At 41.1% G+C, this 22,532-nt stretch overlaps 1 protein-coding gene across 3 annotated transcripts in view; it reads right to left on the reverse strand.

Annotated features, from left to right (window-relative positions):
* CACNA2D1 (calcium voltage-gated channel auxiliary subunit alpha2delta 1) overlaps positions 1-22,532 on the reverse strand; it is a 690,472-nt gene that overhangs the window by 575,583 nt on the left and 92,357 nt on the right. For all 3 annotated transcript variants that reach the window (XM_048836497.2, XM_048836498.2, XM_048836499.2), the window contains exon 3: positions 12,422-12,538. In XM_048836497.2, coding sequence (XP_048692454.1) covers positions 12,422-12,538 — 117 coding nt within the window. The remainder of the gene's footprint in view (positions 1-12,421; positions 12,539-22,532) is intronic.

The raw sequence follows: 22,532 nt of genomic DNA on the forward strand, positions 1-22,532 counted from the left end.
CCCTGTACTGTCCCTTGGAGGATGATCTTGGATAGGCCAAATGATCTTGTTACATGGCGGTACCACTTCAGCTTGTGCTTCTTCACGGTTGTCAGGAGGTCTTCATATGACCCAGCATGTTGGGTGATGATGTTGTGAACCTCTTCATTAATAACATGGTCGAAGTAGGAGATGCCCAGGATTTTACAAAAGTATCTAATCTCTACTACCTGTATTTTCCATTCAAGTTCTGCTGTAACGGTCCATGTCTCGTACGCATACAGAAAAATGGAGATGACCAGTATGTGCAGCAGTTTCAGTTTGGATTCCAGAGAGATGTTCTTGTTCCTCCAAATTGGCTTTCGCTTTGCCACTGTTGCTGTTGTTTGTGCAGTTCTTGCCAAAATTTCTGCCTTTGATCCTTCATCAGTGATGATTGCCACCAAATACTTGAACTGTTTCACTGTCTCCAGCTCTTGTGGGCATCCTAAAAAAGTTCATTCTGGTTTTAGAGATATACCAGGTTGCAGAAATATTCCATCCTGCGCTGAGAATGGGGAATATCACTAGAAGAGGTAGCAGCTCCAAAATCTAAGTGATCTTTTCAAGTACTCCAAGTATATATTGTATGAAGTTGTGGATAGTCCAGAATACATAACATTGTGGTTTATTTTATTTATGATTCTTGTGCAGCAATAGCACCCAGAGCAATATCTTTCAGTATAAACCCACTTTCACACAATAGAATACGAGAGATGAAAGATGGCTGGACAATTAAGGCAGACGGCTAGAAATGGAGGTTATTTACCAGTAACTGGAAGTTCTTTGAGATGTGTGACCAGCTGTGTCCATTGGCTCACCATGCTCAGTAGTTCTCCTCACGCTCCAATCTGATGACATAACAAGACAGTGAGGGTTGATGCCTCTCCAGTTCCTCTTCTTACTATAAATCCAGTAGTAAGCGGAAGCAGAGTGATGGAGGATGGGTAGAGGCCTACAGATAGGGACCACATATCTCAAAGAACTTCCAGGTATAGATAAATAACCTCCCTTTTGTCTTCAAATGCTGGTCCCTGTTTGTATTCCACATGTGGGTGATTGACAAGCAAGATTCAGACTGGAGACGGAGTGAGGATTCCAGCAGGAAAGATGCTTGAAGTACTTCAGTTCCCACTGCTCCATCCAGGGCAGAGGCCTGAACTAGTGATTAATGTTTTGTGAATGTGTCAATGGAATTCCAGGTAGCCACTCTGCATGCATGCAGTATCGGTACTTCCTGCAGCATGCCCTTACCCCATCAGGTGAAGGGATATGTCCAAACTGGTAACATGTGATGATGCACTGAGAAATCCATTTAGAGATTCTTTGAGAGGATATAGCCAGTCTTTGCGACCCTTCCGCTATGGCAAGAAATGGCCTAGGTGATTGTTCTGGTAGGTTTGGTCCTCTGCAGGTAGAATGCTAAGGCACATCTTACACCGAGGGAATGAACTCTCCTCTCCTTAGCAGAAGCGTGGGGTTTTGGGAAGAAAAACATGTAAGTGGATCGTTTAGTTGACATGGGATTCAGAAATAACCTCAAATGGAATTTTGGATGTAGGCAAAGGGAGACTTTTTCTTTGTAAAAAAAAATATTTGGGGGGTCTGCCATGATGGGTGGGTCTGCTCTCAACCAGAAGGAAAACACAACTCTTGAACCCTGAGACTCTAGGAACAGTCCCGGACAATATGGGGAAAAGAACTAGCTATACTATACTATAAAACTCTAACTATACTAATATAAAAACTGTAGAACTATTTACACAATTTATTTACAGACTATCAAGGAGAAATTCTGGAGAAATCTGTGGGCACAGGGATTCTGACTCAGGACATGTGGCAGCAACAAGGAACTGGAGAGGTGTCGGCCTGTACTGCCTCTTCTTCCCTCAGTCTGGAGCACAAAGAGAACCACTGCACATGTGCTGGCCAACAGACATTGCATGTTAGAATTTCCAGATTCAGGCATATGGAATACACATAGGGACCAGCATTTGGAGGAGCAGTCAGGGTGTATGAGCTAGAAATGCCAGATACAGACTGGGGTACTATTCCTGGCTCTGTCACAAAGGCTATGACCATAAGCAAGTAACAACCTTACTCTGCCTCCATTTGTTATCTGTAAATGGAATTAATAACAATAATACTAACCTACTGCCCCCCGAAGCTATGTTAATTGCAAAGCACTTTGAGATCCTTAGCCTGAAGGAGATCTTGAAGGAGATACCATAGCCATTACAGGCCACCTTCTCCATAATTCAGCTATTAACAACCTAGAGAAAGGCAAACAGCTACAACATATTTTGTTTTTTAAACATGTTTTTGCTAAAATTCGTTCGGTAAGTAACAGCAATAAAACACTACTATCTACAGTATAGGGCTCCAAGAATAAATTTAACAGTAGCCTCAGTCTCAGAGGATTAAGCTAGGTCAGGCATTGCTTTCATTTTAATTATGTTAACACTGAAAAACAGAAAATTGCCACAGCGGGGGCATGGCATGCTGGGGGGCTCATAGAGTATGTGTAGAGTCTCCAGTCATGGGACAGCTGGATTACAGTTCCAGAGCTACCAATCTATAAAGGAAGAGACTGTAGCTGTGGTCAGATGGGGTTTCCTCTGCATTGCCAGGAGATTGAAAATGTTTTGATAATATGAGGCCCAGACCTCAAGAAAGATACCGCAGCATTTTACAGCAAACGCTGCAGTTATAGCCACGGTAAGGGATAGTGTTTAGAGCTACTACTGTAGAGTGGTGCAGTGCCTTTTTTAACAAAGTATAAACTTGCATTATCAATAGTTAAAATTTTCAAAAGCTCTTAAGTGGCGTAGGAACCTTTTTTCACTAACTAATTATTTAATAAAGGCCTCATTGTGCTAGGTCCTGAACAGCTATAGTTCCTGACCCGAAGAGCTCACAAACTAAGATCATAAGAAAGACAAAGAGTGAGAGAACTGGAGGATTATCATCCCTATTTTACAACAGGGAACTAAAACAGAGATACTAAGCGTCACACAGAAAATCTCTGGCAGGGCCAGGAATTGAACCCATATCATCTGGCTGTCTATCCAGTGCCTTAATCTTCCTGTAACACCGGAAGTATTGTGTCTGGAGGTAGCAATAGCTCTTTCGGTGCTCATCAGCATGGCAACCATGTAGTGTGGTTAGCAAACGGGAAAAGAGACCAGAAAAATACATGTTTAGGTACCAAAAATAATATTTTGGACACTTGAACAGTTCTTTTAAAAAATGAACAGTCCTAGCTAACTGAGACACGGAATTATTTTTTATTGAAGCAAACCTGTTGTAGGCTGTATAGAATACAGAGAAGAAAATGGAGAGAAAAATAAAAGATATTCAGATAGCTGTACTTATATTTTTTTTCTCTTCTTGATATGCATATTTAACTCTCACAGATGACAATGGAATAGTTCTTAGCAACTAAATTCAGATTTTCAACAGTCCAGCTGGTTTATGCAAAGAGGAAATTAAAGGAGAAGCTGTGAAAGTACAAACATTCCCATTTTTGTCTTCACCCAAAACAGCAATAAATAAGTAAGCTGCCATACCAAATCTGCAGCCAAAGCAAATATTCCAGTAGCACTATACATTTGTGTAGTGTCTCTGACTCATGGATCTCAAAGTCCATGGATCTTACCACAATTTCTTACCTAAACTTCACAACATACTAGTGAGGTATTGTTAGAACCCATTTTACAAATGGGCAAAGAGAGGTTATACAATCTGCCCAAAGTTGCATTGTGGTCTAGTAACTAAGAACCCAGGTATTTTGGCTTCCATTGCAAGAGTGAATATTCCCTGAAATCATTCTAAGCCACCTGTGGGCAGGACTTAAAAAAATTATAGAAAAAAGAGAAAAAGTAAGCAAAAATCGATAGTAACAAGTGAAAATGTAGCAGAAATATAAAGCCCTCTCAGTGTTTGATGTCTTGTACTTCTTATGGAATTTCTGTGTATTTTTATCTGTGAACATAAATGATCAAGATGCGCCCATGGAGAGTGGGCAGCAAATGGGAAAGGAGGTTATTTATAAATGTACACCCTGCCACAGATGGTTTTTAAAGGGTCAGCTCCACTTTTTAGACTAGTACAGAAGGAAGTTTCATCACGTATGTAATCTGAGCTATTAAGCCAAAAGAAAGAAATACCCTAAGCATTCAGTCAAGTGGAGACACTTAACTTCCCTGCCAAGAGCAACCAGTTTGTGAAAGTGAGACTGTATTAAAAATACAGGTAAAGATAGAGATATTTGGTTATTACATGCCATTCTTTCAAAGAAGTATCAATCCAACCTCCATATAATTGTGTGAAATCTAGGGTTGCCAACCTTCTGACTGGAGAAAGACAAACACGCTTGCCACGTCCCTGCCCGAGGCCCCATCCCCCGCTCACTCCATCCCCCCCTTCCCTGCCTCGCTCACTCTCCCCTTGCTCCTTTTCACTAGGCTGGGTCAGGCGGTTGGGGTGCAGGAGGGCAGTCTGGACTTGGAGATGGGGCCGAGGGTTTCAGAGTGTGGGAGGGGGCTCCTACACTGGGGCTGGGGCAAGGGATTGGGGTGTGGGAGAGGGTGATGGCTCCAGCTAGGGGTGTGTGCTCCAGGGTGGGGCCAGAAATTAGGGGTCCAGAGTTTCGGAGAGGACTCCGGGCTGGGACACGGAGTTGGGATGTGGAAGGGGGTGAGGGCTCTGGCTGGGGGGCGGACTCTGGTGTGAAGCCGAGGATGGGGGTTCGTAGTGCGGGAGGGGGCTCAGGGCTGGGGCAGGCAGTTGGGGTGCGGGAGGGGATGCGGGATGCAGGCTCCAGGAGAAATTTGGGTGCAAAAGGGGGTGAGGAATGCGGGCTCTGGGTGGCATTTATCTCAGGCGGCTCCCAGAAGCGGACAGCATGTCCATCTCCTAGGTGTAGGCATGGCCAGGCGGCTCTTCATGCTGCCCCCGTCCGCACACACCACCCCCGCGGCTCCCATTGGCCGCGGTTCCCATTGGCCACGGTTCCTGGCCAATGGAAGCTGCGGAGCCAGTGCTCAGGGCAGCTCTGTGCCTAGGAGCTGAACATGGCAGCCGCTTCCGGGAGCTGCGCAGAGCCAGGGCAGACAAGGAGCCTTAGTTGTGCCACCAGACTTTTAACAGCCTGGTCAGCAGGAGCTGACTGGATAATGTCAAAAACCAGATACCTGGCAACCCTAGTGCAATCATTGATGCGTGCAGTCTTTGTATACTATCATGTGAGGCCATACACCTGCAGAACTCATTTTCGTTCGCGTTGATTAAATTTTCAGATGTAACTTCTCTCACGTACGCACATTATGCCAGATCCAACTTCTGTTGAAGTCACTTGCATTGAGTGATGGGTTAGGCCAACAAGCAATATTACACAAAAATTATGTGCGCGGGAGCTCATATGCACAGAGGCTTTGTTTTGTTCAGCTGAACAATATAGATTGCATTTCAAAATTGTTGGGTAAAAGCCCATCACCTGCCTACATCACACTACTGCCTACACTAAATATACCCTTGTCCTTTGCAGCACATTTCTGAAAAATTCATCAGTGTTGTTGCCAACATGTCTTTTCTTTTAACTGTTAGTGTTACTGGCAATTTTTAAATCAGGATTGGATTATTTAATAAAAGATACACTCAACTTCAAACAGAAATTATTTGGGGTATGTTTTATGGCCTGTGTTACATAGAAGGTCAGATGAGATGATCATAATGGTCTCTTTCTGACCTTGCAATTATTGGCAAAAGATAATATTGCTGCACTCAGAACATAAAGGGAAGCCTTCAATCACGCAAATATTAAGGAGACTGTAATGCCCTTTTTCACACATTTTATTCTGCTACAACAAGGCTTTTAATCGGCTGCATGGTTGAGCAGGTATCCATTCAGAGGTAGTATTAATAAAACCATGCTTAATCTCAGAGGTCCTATCTTCACCGGCAAAAATGTGCATTTTTCAATTGAGCTAAGCTACCTCAGTTGAACCACATACACACACACCCTTAACATCTGAGTAGACAGCTTAATACCAGAGCTGAGCAATGAACGGAATTTGTCCCATGGGAAATTCTGATACTTCAACATTCCCAAATCACAACAAAAACATTGAAATATCAAAAATATTTTGTTGATTTGGAAATGTCAAAGCATTTCATTTTGAGTCAGTTCAACATTAAACTACATCTGCTTACGATGTTCCTGTGCCTCATGGTTGTTGTTCAGGTAACTCATGCCCTCATTCTCCCCTATGGCTCAGCTCCCTGGCTGGAAGACATCTCCCATGATGCACCCGCAGTCAGAGGGGAGACCACATTGCATCATAGGAGACGCCATCCGGCCAGGGAGCCCAGCCAATGGAAGAGAATGTGGGCATCAGGCATCCAAAATACTACTCCAAATCAGGTAACATAGAACTGTAGTTTAATGTTGTGTTGCCTTGAAACAAAGTGGAAAATCAAAAAAATTTCTGCAAAATTGAAGTTTTCCTATCAAAAATTCCAATTTTGCAGAAACTGAATTTTTCATTCAAAATTGTTGTGACAGAAAATTCCAGACAAGCTCTATTTAATATCTTTAATATTAATTTGAGCTAGTCATGTTGTAGCTACCTATTTTAAATGTGTTAAACAGGACCTATATAGGCATTACAGGGAGCTTTGAACTGAGTTAGCTCATTCAAATTAGCTTAACTCATTTGAAGAATACAACTTTTTGCCTACACAGACTTGGCCAGATGGACTCATACATCTTAAATATCTCTCATTTTGAGGAAAATCATTCATTTCAGTTCCAAGAATACTTAAATTCTATACAAGGATGGTACCTATAACTTTTCTTGCAGAAAAGTTATTTCCAAAGAAATAAAAAATCATGGTGCCATGGTTACAGACACAGTTATCTAATACTAGAAGAAAAAAACTCCCTGGCATTTCCTGTACAACTCTAATATTTGTATGCCTCTCATTTGGAATTTTGTGACACTTTGTGTCCCATATTTGAGCCTTGGCAGATTATAGGGGGGTGGACAGGCTTACTTTCTGGGAATAGTAAATATATGAACCTAACTAAGATTAACTAAACGTAATTTCTCTCCTTGCTAGAAAAGCACCTGCTATCTTCATCCATTTTTTCACAATAATCTCTCCATATAAATGTCATACTATTTTCTTAATATATGCAGACCAGAAATAGAATAATGAATCCCCTCTGAATTATCTCCAATGCTTGATGGAGTGACACTTTAATATATCACGTACAAAACCATCAGATAATGTTGTCCAAAAATCTTCATCATAGAGGTTTAGCACAGAGGTGTATTACACCACTGCAGATTTTGTTACAGAAGGGTGAATTTTCATTTATAGTCATGCTGGCAACCTGGGGGAAACCAGTATATTATTGGGAAAGTCAACACCAATATTGCTTATTATAACCTTGCCCCAACTTTGTTTCTGCTACATGCCTAGGGAACATCATTTACCCAGTGGAGCCCCTTAGCAATGCCAGCGTATGAACAATGAGACGGCTGATGTCATTCACTGGTATCTCCCTTCGGGCATCGCTAAAAGATGTATTGTCCTCTTGCATCATACTTGCTCTCAATTTAACACTTTGATACACTTTAGTCCGATTGGTAGGACTGTGGTGATTAGTAACAGCTATGCCTGACTTCATTTCTGCTCTCAGTCAAAGTTGAAGCTGTAGGTATAAATGTACCTACATTTCAAATCAACTTTGTGCAGCACAGATGATCTGTTTACAAAATCAGTAAAGCATATGGGGAAGCTACTGTATGGCACAGAAATGTGCATGGTAGATGAAGAGGAACTGCTAGTAGAAGGCAACAGATTAAGATTCAGAAGATAACAAGGGAGTATCACAACTGTGTAAAAATGACCTGGAGGACGGCATAAACTCAGAAGTCACAGTGTGCACTGATGACAAAAACAGGAAGCTGTGAACAGAAAAATCAATGCAAAATATCTCAACCATTAACGTTTATGGCAAGATGAATGAAGTAGGTAATGTTTAACCTAAGGTAATCGAATGGAAGACTCTAAATCACAGAGACTAATCTCAGACTGATAATTAATAGAGAACACAAGCCAGAAACAAAACTGAAGTTGGTAACAGTATTACCAAACCTCACGTTTCTATTGGGAGTCTTGCACTATTTTGGCATATTTCTGAAAGACTCAGCTCCTGGAGTCTTGTGAATACATGAGAATCTCAGCTTTCATTTTAAAAACATTTCTAGCCCAAGTGGCTGTGGAGAAAATGTGAATGTACCCTAATGGATCAGACCTAGAAAGTAAAAAAAAAAACCAACACCCCGATTTTTTTTTAATCTCACGCTTATTAAGCCAGTCGTATGATTTGGGAATACGTTACTCATAATTATTGAATACTTGAGGTTGGCAATAGTGCGGTAATATACGCTAAACTTGTATGCGCAACATTTGTTAGTAGTTATAAAAAGAAAATGAAGTCTTTTGCAGACAAATTCCTCCCTCGACTATTCCCATGTAAACCTTCTGAAGTTTCACAGCTGCACCAGAGGGGAAATTATGACTTTTGAAGGGTATGTAGGTATTTAATATAATGGCAGACAATATTCTGAAAGGAACTGACTAGGATTTAAATATACAGTTTTCCAGCATGCACAAAAGGGTATATGTACATATATGTATATACACACACACACTTTTATGCCTATATACATATAAAGGCATAAAAAAGTGTGTGTATATACACACATGGCATTAAAAAGTTAAACAAAGATTGGGAGAACGTTTCATAGGAATAGAGGTAAACACTTGAATACTGGGAGTCTGCAGAAGTCCAACGCAATGCTTTGCCAACTGGAGCAGATGAATATGCAATTGTGGTAGGCTGGATGAGGGTTATATATATCCAAAGTATGCTCATCCAAGGAGGGGCTGATGCATCTGTTGTATTTGTTTAATTAATGTTTGTAAATCATAGAAATCCTCAGATGATTAAAAACACCTCATGAAGGCCAGCTAAAAATGGTAATTTCTGAGCTGTTTCAGCACCAAAGAGGGAGCATTAGGACGTAAGCAACTCTGAGCAAAATTCACATCTGTGCAGAGGGTTTAAGTGATGCTTAGGAACTCGGAATATTGGTTGATCATAGGACGACTATGAGCCACCAATGTGATATGGCCATGAAAAAAGCTAATGCGGTCTTGGGATGCATCAGGTGAGGTATTTCCAGTAGAGATAAGGAGTTTAGACTTGAAATTAGAGAAAAGTTTCTAACCATCAGAGGAGTGAAGTTCTGGAACAGCCTTCCAAGGGGAGCAATGGAGGAAAAAGACATATCTGGCTTCAAGACTAAGGGTATGTCTTCACTACCCGCTGGATCAGTGGGTAGTGATCGATCTATCGGGGATTGATTTATCATCTAGATGCGATGAATTGATGCCTATACTTCACCCCGGCAGGAGGAGTAAGCGGAGTTGACGGGGGAGCTGCCACGGTTGACTCGCTGCCGTGAGATGGCCAGGAAGTCAAAGTGTCTTAGTTCGACTTACAGCTACATGAAGAGCATAGCTGAAGTTGTGTATCTTAGTTCGAACCCCCCCGCCCAGTGTAGCCCAGGCCTAAGCTTGATAAGTTTATGGAGGGGATAGTATGATGGGATAGCCTAATTTTGGCAATTAATTGATCTTTGACTATTAGCGGTAAATATGCCCATTGGCCTGTGATGGGATGTTAGATGGGGTGGGATATGAGTTACTACAGAGAATTCTTTCCTGGTATCTGGCTGGTGAATCTTGCCCACATGCTCAGGGTTCAGCTGATCACCATATTTGGGATCAGGAAGGAATTTTCCTCCAGGGCAGACTGGAAGAGGCCCTGGGGTTTTTTCGCCTTCCTCTGCAGCATGTGGCACGGGTCACTTGCTGGAGGATTCTCTGCTCCTTGAAGTCTTTAAACCACAATTTGAGGACTTCAATAGCTCAGACATAGGTTAGGGGTTTGTTACAAGAGTGGGTGGGTGAGATTCTGTGGCCTGCGTTGTGCTGGAGGTCAGACTAGATTATCATAATGGTCCCTTCTGACCTTAAAGTCTATGATTCTATAATTCTGGCCCTCTACACAGGGTGAATTTCTTTTGATGGATAAAGTGGCAAGGTAAGTACAATGCCAGGAGTCTGAGTCTCCCATGTTTCAACAGGAGTTCTTCATATGCATCAGGAGACTACAGCCACACAGGTATAAATAACAAGCCCTGTAATAGGTGCCTATTGTTAGTGGCATTACCAACCCTAAGCATTGAAAAATCATCAATTAGGCCCCAAACGTTCATGAAAGTGGCTAAAAATGAAGAGGTTTTTAAAAGAATAATTTGGGGGTTCTTCTTATTTGCCTTCTTGGTTTTGAGCCTTTACTGTGCATTCACTTAATTTTTCAAGATTTTCTCAGCAACCATGGGGGCTAGAAACTTACTTTTTTCAGATGAAAACTGAGATTCTCACATATTCTCTTGATTTCAGCAGCTGAGATTTTAAGAAAAACAATAAAACTTGTGGGACTAACAATAAAATTGCAAAAACTGGCAACACTGCCTTATGTGTACATGTGTACTAAGGTGAACACTAAGCCAGCCTCAGAACACCCAGTGACACATTGTAGGTGAACAGCATGACATCCATTTTATACTTGGGTAAGCTAAATCACAGAGAAGTTAAAAGATCATGTATTAAAGATATAGCCCTGCATTAAGAATGGGGAAAGCTAAGAGATCTGGAAGAGTAATCAGGAATTCTCCTGGCGAAGCACAAAAAGCAATGGCAGATCCACAATCCTTTAAATGGGTACAGCATATGGTGACCCCCTGGTCCAGATTACTATACTGGCAGATGCAAGTGCATGTCTTTCCTCACCACCTGTAAGGAGGCTAGTACTGAAGGCTAATACAGAGCAGTGGTTTCACTCCCCAGCCAGCCACTGGCACTCAAATCAGGTACAACTGGAGTGGGATGAAGGCTGCTTGTGCTCTCTCCCCTCACTCCTAGATGGCCAATCACAATCTGGCTTTAACTGACTTGTCCCAGGCTACACTAAGAGTCAGTGTGAAGATGAGAGAACCCAAGTGACCCATCTCCCAGTCCACTGTTCCATCCTTTAGACCCCACTTCAAGGTATGCCTGTTTCTAGATTTAACACTAGGAAAGGCAAGGGAGTCAACACACTTCGGGCTTGTCTTCACTACTGGGGTATGTCGACCTAAGTTACGCTACTCCAGCCACATGAACAACATAGCTGGATTCAAGATAGCCTAGGTTGACTTACCCCAGTGTCTTACCGCACTGCATTGATGGGAGATGCTCTCGGAGAACTGGAATACCGGGGTCAACTGGAGAGCAGCAGCATAAATCTCCCTGGTAGTGAAGACAAGCCCTTGGAGTGCTCCATGCAAATCTGGTCAGCATCTCTTAGGAAGGGCATTGTTGAGATTGAAAACGGCAACAGAAGGCTACTCTGAAATGAATCAGGGTTTTGTGGGTATGAGTTACAAGAAGCAATTAGCCAGACTTGGCCTATTTAGAACACAGAACAGGAAAGGAAAAGGAAAAGATCACTGCCAATGAGCAGTTTGAAATAGCAACTACTTGCAATTCAAAACATAAGGGATCACGGGATTAGAACAGAGGGCTGACTTCTTATAAGAAGTTCAAGGTGAATTTCATTTACACTGAAGGTGGTTGAAATATGGAATAAAATGGCCAGTCAGCAGTAGAATAAACACACTGTGAAGCTTCAGCAGACACATGAACACACTGTTGGCAGAGGAAAATCAGGGGCTACCATCACGGGAAGACATGAGAGTTAAAAAGATGAGACGATAAAGGCTAAGTGATTTACTTAGAGATACATCTTATATGACCCAACTTTCATGGGGTGTCTGTCTCAAAACACATCTTCCCAATGGATGATGTACAAATTTTATAACAAAATAAGTTACCTTAGAGGATCCAGTATTCAGTCAGTGTTTCAAGATTACTAATGACTGTAGAGTACTACCATCTTCATGTCATGAACAGTCATGTGCACTTAGAGGAATATTTTCCAACCTATTTATCTTTTGATTTGCCATTTGGCCCAGGTCCCTAATGTGTCAATCAATACTATAAACGTCTTCCCTATGCCAACTAACTAATGAGTTGATTTTCTATCATGAAGTCACCAGCCCTCATTCAGCATATGTCAAATCCTGTACATATCAGGCTGACACTGCCCCTACATTTATAAGCAGCAAAAACAACAACAGTAAAAACATGCATCAGTAAAACATGAAGACTCAAAAAGAATGATAAATAAGTAGAAGAGAGAGATCGAATTAGTACTCACCACCAGGGCTTTCGATCTATTACTCAGTAGTTTTTCAATATCTGTGGCCGCCATTTCCACCAATTTACGTGCATTGTTGGCTTCCACTGTATACAGATTGTTGTGTTTCGTATAAATCTGCATGAGAAAAGGAAATCATTCAGAACTAGCACATGGGCCTCTTTATTTACATTGTAATAACAGCACAGTAGCCTAGTGGATTGAATACAGGACTGTGAGACAGGAACTCTTCAGTTATTATCCATTTCTCAAAAACCTACGTTAAGCTGGGCAAGCCACAGCCTCTCTGCTTGAAAATTGTGTCCCCATTGATTTGGGGATTATGAGGGCATAATGTAGGGCTGAATTTATTATCATTACTGTTAATATTAACACTCAGCACTCCTGGGGCTATTATGATAATTATTACTAATTATTTGCATTGCAATAAAGCCTAAAGGATCAAAGATCAGAGCCACACTGTGCTAGTCACTGTGCACACATATAATGAACAGACAGTTCCTACCCCAGGGAGCTTTGGATTTCTAAGTTTCAGTTTCCCTGTCTCTAGAAAGGATATTGTAGTTACCTCACTACTACCCATCTCACAAGGATGGCTGAAGGATTAGTGCCTCTGTTAGTCTTTGGCGATCTAAAGTACTATGGGATCAATTCTGCAAGGAGATGAGCAGATCAAAATCAGCAGATTTAACAGTCCTCCACATCTGCAAGCAATGCTCTGCTCCTTTCAGGATTGAGCCTTAAAAATGATGGCTCTCATTTTCAAAAATGGTTAAATGGTTCTGGGTGCCTCCAGTTTTTTGTTTTGTTTTGTTTGGGGGTGGGGGGGGTAAGATACTTGACCTGAGATCTTAAAGGCCCCTGACTTTCACAAAGTGCTGAGCATCCCCTATCTGAAAATCAAATGCCTATAAAAGTACCTGAAGTTGAGCCCAGAAATCACTGATATATTGTATTCTTCCTAAAAGATTAAGAGACAGATACTCAAGGTGAATCAGTGTACCACTACTGAAGTAAACATATTTATGCTGATTTCCACCTCCTGATAATCTAGACACTTATTTACCTTTATTTTAGTAAGGTATATCGTTCACCTAGGGGTTTGTTTGTTGCTTTAATATTGTCCTTACTTCCATGATTTAAAATTCACCATGTTGAGGGAGTACCTAGTTCTGTTATTCTGTGGTGTTTCTAAGGGGGATAACTACCAAAAAACAGAGAGGAGTGGGGTTTGCTTCTGTTTTTTAAAGGACACCCCCTTCTTCCTACACAACATCCTTAAAGGGAGAGAAAAACCCTAACAATAATCTGGAAAAAGAAAGAGTATGTACCTTATGGCTAGATAGTGAATGGGGAAAACTAATTTATGCAACCAACAGATGGTCTGAGGTCACACAAGTGCTTTGCCTCTCTGAAACATTGCCTGATAGGGGTTATAATGTCTTGTGGGAAGTAATTCTAGGCGCACACACACAGGAACAGGTCCAACACTAATTCACTGGCCGAGCTCCAGCAGAAAGAGCTCAGAAACTATCCAGCAGACAAATTCTACCAGCTGTGCCAGGGTTCTCAGGGTATAGTTGTATGGTGGCTTTAAAGGGACACACCAATATAGGGATCTGCCGCTTGCAGCTGGTGGATTTTGAATATTGCCAGGTCTGACATCATTCTCATGAATGAAACCAGTCATGTCTGATAATTCATGTGAATGACAGAACTGACAAGACTTATCATTAGTTTCAATCAGTTTTGATTTCCAGAACACTGGATTATATACTTTTTTTTTAATCATAAACTTTTTCTCCCTCAAAACTGATTTAAAAAGAAAAGTGTTTTAATTCTTGCTTTTGGGAAGATATCTCCCAAACACCTATAGAAAATCCACCACTGAAGCCTAGGATTACATAAGATCTCACAAGCAAATATAAGTCCACTGTGCTGCAAAAAGCGGTGATTCAGACATGGATGCTTCTTGCTCAGATGATAGGCAGCCAATGCTCCAGTGAGGGGCAAGAGGAGCACACTAAAGATCTCATGACTCATTTTGCAAATCTTAGTGTCTTGGTCGAATTCCAGCATGGCTAATTATCTCATGCCTTCCTAAAGTTCCCACTGCAAGTCCAAAACCAAATTAGACATCATGGACAAGATAGTCAGATGGCAAAGCATGTACAATTAGAGACAGATTTTATAAGGTGCTCAGGTCCTAGTTAGTCATCTAAATAAAGGCTGGATTTTCAAAGCTACTCATCAACCAAAAGAGACATCATCCAGCCAATGTCTTCTGAAAATCTGGCCCTATTTTTGTAATGACAAATGTATATTTAGTTACATTAGACAGGATTACAAAACCATAGAAGGGATATATGCTTCAGGGCATAAACCAACTATTAATTGATCGGGGTTAGATAGAACATGTTAAAAAATATAGAATTTAGATAAGTTAGATGCATTCAAGTTGGCAAGGACTGATGAAATTCACACTAGGGTACTTAAGGAACTAGCTGAAGCAATCTCAGAACCATCAGCAATTATCTTTGAGAACTCAAGGAGGGGAAGGGCAGGTCCCAGAGGACTGGAAAAGGGGCAAACATCATACCTAGCCTTAAAAAGGGGAACAAAGAGGACCTGGGCAATTATAGACCAGTCAGCCTAACTTCAATAACTGGAGAGATACTGGAACGAATTATTAAACAATCAGTTTGCCAGCACTGAGAGGGTAAGAGGATTATATTATAAGCAATAGCCAACATGGATTTGTAAAGAAAAAATCATGCAAAACCAACCTAATTTCCTTCTTTGAAAGGAAAAGGAGTACTTGTGGCACCTTAGAGACTAACAAACTTATTTGAGCTTTCGAACAAACTTTCGTGAGCTACAGCTCACTTCATCGGATGCATTCAGTGGAAAATACAGTGCGGAGATTTATATACATAGAGAACATGAAACAATGGGTGTTACCATACACACTGTAACCAGAGTGATCACTTAAGGTGAGCTATTACGGGGGGGGGGGGGAGGACCTTTTGTAGTGATAATCAAGGTGGGCCATTTCCAGCAGTTGACAAGAACATCTGAGGAACAGTGGGGGGGGGGGGAATAAACATGGGGAAATAGTTTTACTTTGTGTAATGACCCATCCACTCCCAGTCTCTATTCAAGCCTAAATTAATTGTATCCCGTTTGCAAATTAATTCCAATTCAGCAGTCTCTCGTGGGTTACTTGCCTAGTGGATAGGAGAAAGCAGATCTGATATGCCTCTATTTTTTTGGGAAGGCTTTTGACAGAGTCCTCCATAACATTTTCATAAGTATCAGAGAGGTAGCCGTGTTTGTCTGTATCCACAAAAACATCTGATGCATCTGAAGAAGTGGGTTTTTTACCCATGAAAGCTTATGCCCAAATAAAAATGTTAGTCTTTAAGAGACCACCGGAATCCTCGTTATTTTCACAAGCAAACTCGGGAAATGTGGCCTCAATGAAATTACTGTAAGGTGCACAACTGGTTGAAAGACCATACTCAAAGAGTAATTAACAATGCTTCACTGTCAAACTGTGTGTGGCGGGGGAGGGGGAAGGGAGATGTATCTAGCGGGGTCCTTCAGTGGTCTGTCCTGGGGTTTGGTTCTATTCAATATTTTCTTTAATGACTTGGATAATGGAGTAGAGAATATGTTTATAAAAATTGTGGATGATACCAAACTGGAAGGAGTTGCAAGCACTTTAGAGGACAGGATTAGAATTCAAAAGGACCATAATAAATTGGACAACTGGATGGACAACATCCATCAACAAGATGGAACTCAGTAAAGACAAGTACAAAGTATTGCACGTAGGAAGGAAAAAATCAAATATAAAATGTGGAATAACTGGCGAGGCAGTCATACTGCAGAAAAACCTCTAAGGGTTATAGTGGATCACAAATTGAATGAGAGCCAATAATATGATGTATTTGCAAAAAAAAAACGCTAGTATCATTCTGGGGTGTATTAACAGGAGTGTCATATGTAAGACATGGAGGTAACTGTTCCACTCTATTCGGCACTAGTGAGACCTCAGCAGGCGTAGTGTCCACTTTTAGGAACCACACTTTAAGAAAGATGTGAACAAACAGGAAAGAGTCCAGAGGAGAGCAACAAAAATGATATAAGGTTTAGAAATTTGACCTATGGGAGAAGTTTAAAAAAACCTCTAGGCATGTTTATTCTTGAGAAAAGAAGACGGTCTTCAAATACGTTAAAGGCTGTTATAAAGAGGAGGGTGATCAATTGTTCTCCATGTCCACTGAATGTAAGTTAATAAGTAACAAGCTTAATCTGCAACAAAGGAGATTTAGCAAAAAGAAAAGGAGTACTGTGGCACCTTAGAGACTAACCAATTTATTTGAGCATAAGCTTTTGTGAGCTACAGCTCACTTCATCGGATGCATACTGTGGAAAACACAGAAGATGTTTGTTTTTATACACAGAAATCATGAAAAAATGGGTGTTTATCACTACAAAAGGTTTTCTCTCCCCCCACCCCCTCTCCTGCTGGTAATAGCTTATGTAAAGTGATCATTCTCCTTACAATGTGTATGATAATCAAGGTGGGCCATTTCCAGCACAAATCCAGGTTTTCTCCCCTCCCCCACAACAAACCCACTCTCCTGTTGGTAATAGCTTATCTAAAGTGATCACTCTCCTTACAATGTGTATGATAATCAAGGTGGGCCATTTCCAGCACAAATCCAGGGTTTAACAAGAACGTCTGGGGGGGGGGGGTTAGGAAAACAAGGGGAAATAGGTTATTCTGCATAATGACTTAGCCACTCCCAGTCTCTATTCAAGCCTAAGTTAATTATATCCAATTTGCAAATGAATTCCAATTCAGCAGTCTCTCCCTGGAGTCTGGATTTGAAGTTTTTCTGTTGTAATATCGCAACTTTCATGTCTGTAATCACGTGACCAGAGAGATTGAAGTGGTCTCCGACTGGTTTATGAATGTTATAATTCTTGACATCTGATTTGTGTCCATTTATTTTTTTATGTAGAGATTTAGGTTAGATATTAGGGAAAACTAGAAGGATAGTCAACCACTGGAATAGGTTACCAAGGAAGGTTGTGGTATCCCCATCATTGGAGGTTTTTAAGTACAGGTTGGACAAACACCTGTCAAGGATGGTCTAGGTTTATTTAATCCAGCCTCTCAGCAAGGGGTGGGTGGAGTAGATGAACTCTAGAGGTCCCTTCCAGCCCTATGTTTCTATGATTCCATGTGTGTTTTATCCCATAATTGACCACTACAGAGTTTCTTGTACCTTGCTCTGAGGCATCTAGTGCTGGCCATTGTCAGAGATAGGATACTAAATTAGATACTGGTCTGATCCAGTCTGGTAATACATATATCTACATTTCTAGCCAAGTCATCATCATGGCCAAGAGCCTGGTACATTGGGGAGAAGGGACATAAAAACTGTTTCACAGGACTGCCAAAAAGACCAAATCTGAGCTCAGTTTTGTAATCTCAAGAGGTCTGGATTTAAACAAACTGCACCAAACCTACCAGGATCTTCTATCAACAGTCAATACTCACCTTGACCACTTAAGAGACAACCATGGTAATCTTAGTGATCCTCATATACTCAAAGCCTCTGATTTTGAAGCCGAATGCAGTACCATAGACACTAATGATGGGCAGAGCCATTACTGATTATGGATTTTTATGGTTTGATAACTGTGCAACAAATATGATTAAAATGTTAATGAGATTTTACAAAGAAATTAAATCAATTGGAAATAATTTTTACTCTTCCAGGGTGTCAAAAGAACCATTTTTCATTTATTTGAAATTTTTCATTAAAATTTTGCTTTTGAAAATTTCCAGTTTTTTCATTTTACCCATGCCTTTCCCCCACTTTTGTTCTTTTTCTTTCCAGAGTGAGGCAAGAAAAAAATCCCAAACAAACAGAAAAAAAACTTTTTTTTTCATTTTTGGGTTTCACTGGCGGGCAGGGAGGGGGGGAATGTTTTGCAAAAATTTCCATTTGAAATAAAAATAAAAATAAAAAAGGCTATTTTTGATTACAGGAAATATTTAATTCCAAACAATTGAATCAGCTCTGCTGTATTAAAATAAACCACCACCCAATAATACTGCAGACATATAAATATATGCAAACCATCTTTCTGCACATATGGGGCTGAGGGTGGTGTATGCAGGTCGTGAGCTTTTGATGTAATAAGTGCTAGGGGTGATAAGGGAAATTAATTTTTTCCCCAACTCACCAGTTATAAGTGTCCTAGCACTGAGTGTTCAATTGCAGAGTCCTAAGAGAGGGACAATGTATGATGCTATCACATGTGCCTGCAAAATGCAGGATGTTGCCCACAGAACAAAGCACAGCACTAGAACCTCACCAGGTCTTTTAGCCTTTCAATTCACTGCAATATTTAAATACCCTTTATTGGTGGGGATTTGTGGGAAGTTGCAGGTAACTGAATAGCACTTTAGCCAAAATGCTGGGTACCACTTTCAGGAACAAGGAAACATTTTCATCTCCCTTCCCCTGCACCTACTCCAAGAATAATCCACATAATTATAGTGAAAAAAGAAAAGGAGGACTTGTGGCACCTTAGAGACTAACAAATTTATTTGAGCATCAGCTTTCGTGAGCTACAGCTCACTGAATTGCACTGAAGTGAGCTGTAGCTCACGAAAGCTGATGCTCAAATAGATTTGTTAGTCTCTAAGGTGCCACAAGTCCTCCTTTTCTTTTCGCGGATACAGACTAACACGGCTGCTACTCTGAAACCTATAATTATAGTGGAGATCCAACAATGCCAAACTGGAATCCTTTACCCTGTTCAGTGAAAAGTCTTCACTGCAGACACTGTGGGTCCTGCAGATGAGAAGGGCTCACTCTACTGACGTTCACATTATTTCCAGAGACGCTGCCTCTTTGTCAGGAATTTAAAGTTGCCAGGTGACCTAACCTGGAAACTGGTCAGGCAGGGATAAACATTTGTAGGATGCTATAGTATTTCATAGAGCACACTGTGCTTCTTACCCGCCACTAACTCCAGCGAGAGATATACTCCACTATTTATTGAACACAAACCTGTTCCAGTTTTTCAGAGCTTTCGTGAGCTACAGCTCACTTCATCGGATGCAAATGCAGTGGAAAATACATGCATCCGATGAAGTGAGCTGTAGCTCACGAAAGCTTATGCTCAAATAAATTTGTTAGTCTCTAAGGTGCCACAAGTCCTCCTTTTCTAATTACTCAAGAGTTGCTTATATACTTTATTTGTTTGCTCCTCTTCTCCTTGAATTCAGCTTTGATGCTGCAGAAAATTAGCGCAGCAAGGGGAGGTTTCATTATCAGCCACGCAGCAACAAACTTTTCATTCTCAAAGCCTTCCACCTAGCCCTCAAACACAATTAGCAAAAGCTCATCTCTAATAGTCATAAAGGTCCTTATCAGCTAAGGTGTGTTTATTCACCTTTCAAAATGCAATTTGGCTATCTATGGGGCTTATTCTAAACAGCTGATTTGAATACATTTTATTATATTGCTTTCACCAAGTGAATGCAAGTTTTCATTAGATTTTACATCTAACTTCATTTTCAGTACTTTAATCACTAGTGTTTTACTAAAAACTCTTCAAATTGACAGTAAAATATGCCATTTTTTATGGAACAAAACCTCATTGCATGGATATGTGAAATCCGTCAGGTCACAGCAAGAAAAATACACTCATTTCTCTCTGAAGTCGTCATGTACTTTTCCCTTCAAGAGAGAATGTATTAAAATTGTTTTCTAAATACTGGATATTTATTCAAAGATAATGAACCATAGTTGTAAAAAAAACAAAACAACACTGCAGCATGAAACCACACAAGAACAAGAACAATAGTCTAATGTGCTGAAGATTAGAAGAACTGCCAAATACCCCTACAGAACAGTACCCCTCTCCACTCTGGCTTCAAGGGCATATTTACAAATCCCTTACAAAAAAGACATTCTCCCTGCTTGCTGCAGGGAGGCTAAGGAAAGCCAAACATTTTTATACGGATCGAGAGTGAATTAAAGATGCACACTCATTGAGGGCCCTTACTATATTGTGTCTTGCATATGGGGCATGCTATAACTGAAATTCCATTGAAATTACTTTAATATATTATAATCACTCAGAAAATTTGGTTCCTCCCACAAGTTTCCAAGAGCACTGAATGTGCTCCCCTTCCAATGGCCAGCATCCTCTGCATTGTTTGCACAGATTGCCCAGTACCACATAATAATAAAGGCGCACTGAATCATTCCAAACTACAGTTGAATTTCTCTGAATGTTTTCATAGGAAGGCTGAATTGTTTATTCTGTTTTGCAACTACTTCTATTTGTCTCTGTGTACCTTGTGCAATGCAAATTTAAGAAACAAAGGGTCCTTCTCTTCGGAAGGATGGCAATGTGGTTAAGGCACTGGACAGCGATTTGGGAGATGTGAGTTCTCTTTGTAGATTTGCCACTGGACTTCCTGTATGAATTTGGGCAAGGCCAGATTTTCAAAAGAGCTCAAGTGTGAAGCACCCACAACTGATCTCTGTCTACCTCAGATACCTTTCTGTAAAATAGGGAGTATAGTACTTGTCTACATCAACACGATGTTGTGAGGATAAATCTATTGATGTTTGTGAGACACTCAAATACTGCAGCAATGGAGGCCACACAAGTACCCAGATACTTGTCTCACTCCAGTCTTGCACTGGTGCGACAGTACTGGCAAAATTATTGGACTACTACTGATTTTTATCTGTGATGCATTATATTGTTCAAAATTACCATCCACAGCATATCATGCTGACCAAGAACATCTTGTTGTTTAGTTATACTGCCCTCTCATTTGTTCTTCCTGTCAGTGACTGTGAGTCTTGAACCCTAGTCTACAGGCTGCTTAAGAGCTAGGCAATCCCAACCTGCCACCCAGCAACACATGAAGAAGGCCTAGAACAGCAGCTGAACTCTAACAGAGGGCTCCAGTCCTGGAATCTGATTGGGGGGAACCTTGAAGAGGCCCCAGCCCCTATTTAATCCAAACACAGGAACAGGAAATTGTCCTTGCAACAGGGTTCTCCGGGCTCAAGACTGCTTTCCCTGTAATACCTGCTCCTACAGCCTGCTGCTTCTCTCCTAGTAAACTAATGCTACCTCTTTCCTGACACTGGACCCCCAGTTTGCCTTCTGGCCTGTCTTGGACTCTGATCTCCTGGTAACCTGCTCCAACCTGACTCCTGCTCTGACCACTAGGTCAGATTGCCCAGTCATGACAGATACTTAGAGTGTAAGCTTCTTGCAGCAGGGAGTGTTTGTACAGCACCCAGCACTATGTGGTCCAGGGCAATGACTAGGGCTCCTTGGTGCTATAGTAATACAAATAATAAAGAATAAGAATCATAAGAGTACAACACAATTCCTGCTATTGACATGAAGAACAAAGAAAAGGATAATTCCTATCTTTAATGGAATATTGTAAATATAAAAGTCACACAAATAAAATTCCTTATCTGGGTTCCTAGCACTACTTTAGAATGTTAAAATGAAAATTTATCTAATTGGCTAGTCACCACTTACGTGACCTCTTTAAATTATAAGTTTATTTCATCTTGTACCAAATTGTACACGATCTGTGTGATCTGTGTGGTTTAGTGAAATGGTGCAGTGCTTATGTGAGGAAGGGGTATGAGAGACCTGAGTTGGAGTCCCTGCTCTACCACAAGCTTCCTGTATGACCTTGGGCAAATCATTTAGTCTCTCAGTGCCTCGGTTCCCCATCTGTAAAATGGGGACAAACAATACCTTCCTAATTTGCCAGGAGGATTAATATATTAAGATTGTGAGTATCGCGGTCTACAGCAGAGCCGGTCTGCAGCAGAGCCAGTCTTCAGGCAACCTAATGAGCAGAGCTGCCCTGTAGTAGACTGTCTGAGTGGCTACCGTACCTGGCTGATGGCAGGAGTCAGCAGACCAGCTTTTCAGTCAGCAGCAGTTCAGTAATTGCTCACAGCACGCACCCACTGCGGTGACAGCACCTGCCCCTCCCTTGAACCCAGCCAGGCCCTGGCCTGCCTCA

The sequence above is a fragment of the Caretta caretta genome, chromosome 1 (assembly GCF_965140235.1).
Source record: "Caretta caretta isolate rCarCar2 chromosome 1, rCarCar1.hap1, whole genome shotgun sequence".
Taxonomy (NCBI): domain Eukaryota; kingdom Metazoa; phylum Chordata; order Testudines; family Cheloniidae; genus Caretta; species Caretta caretta.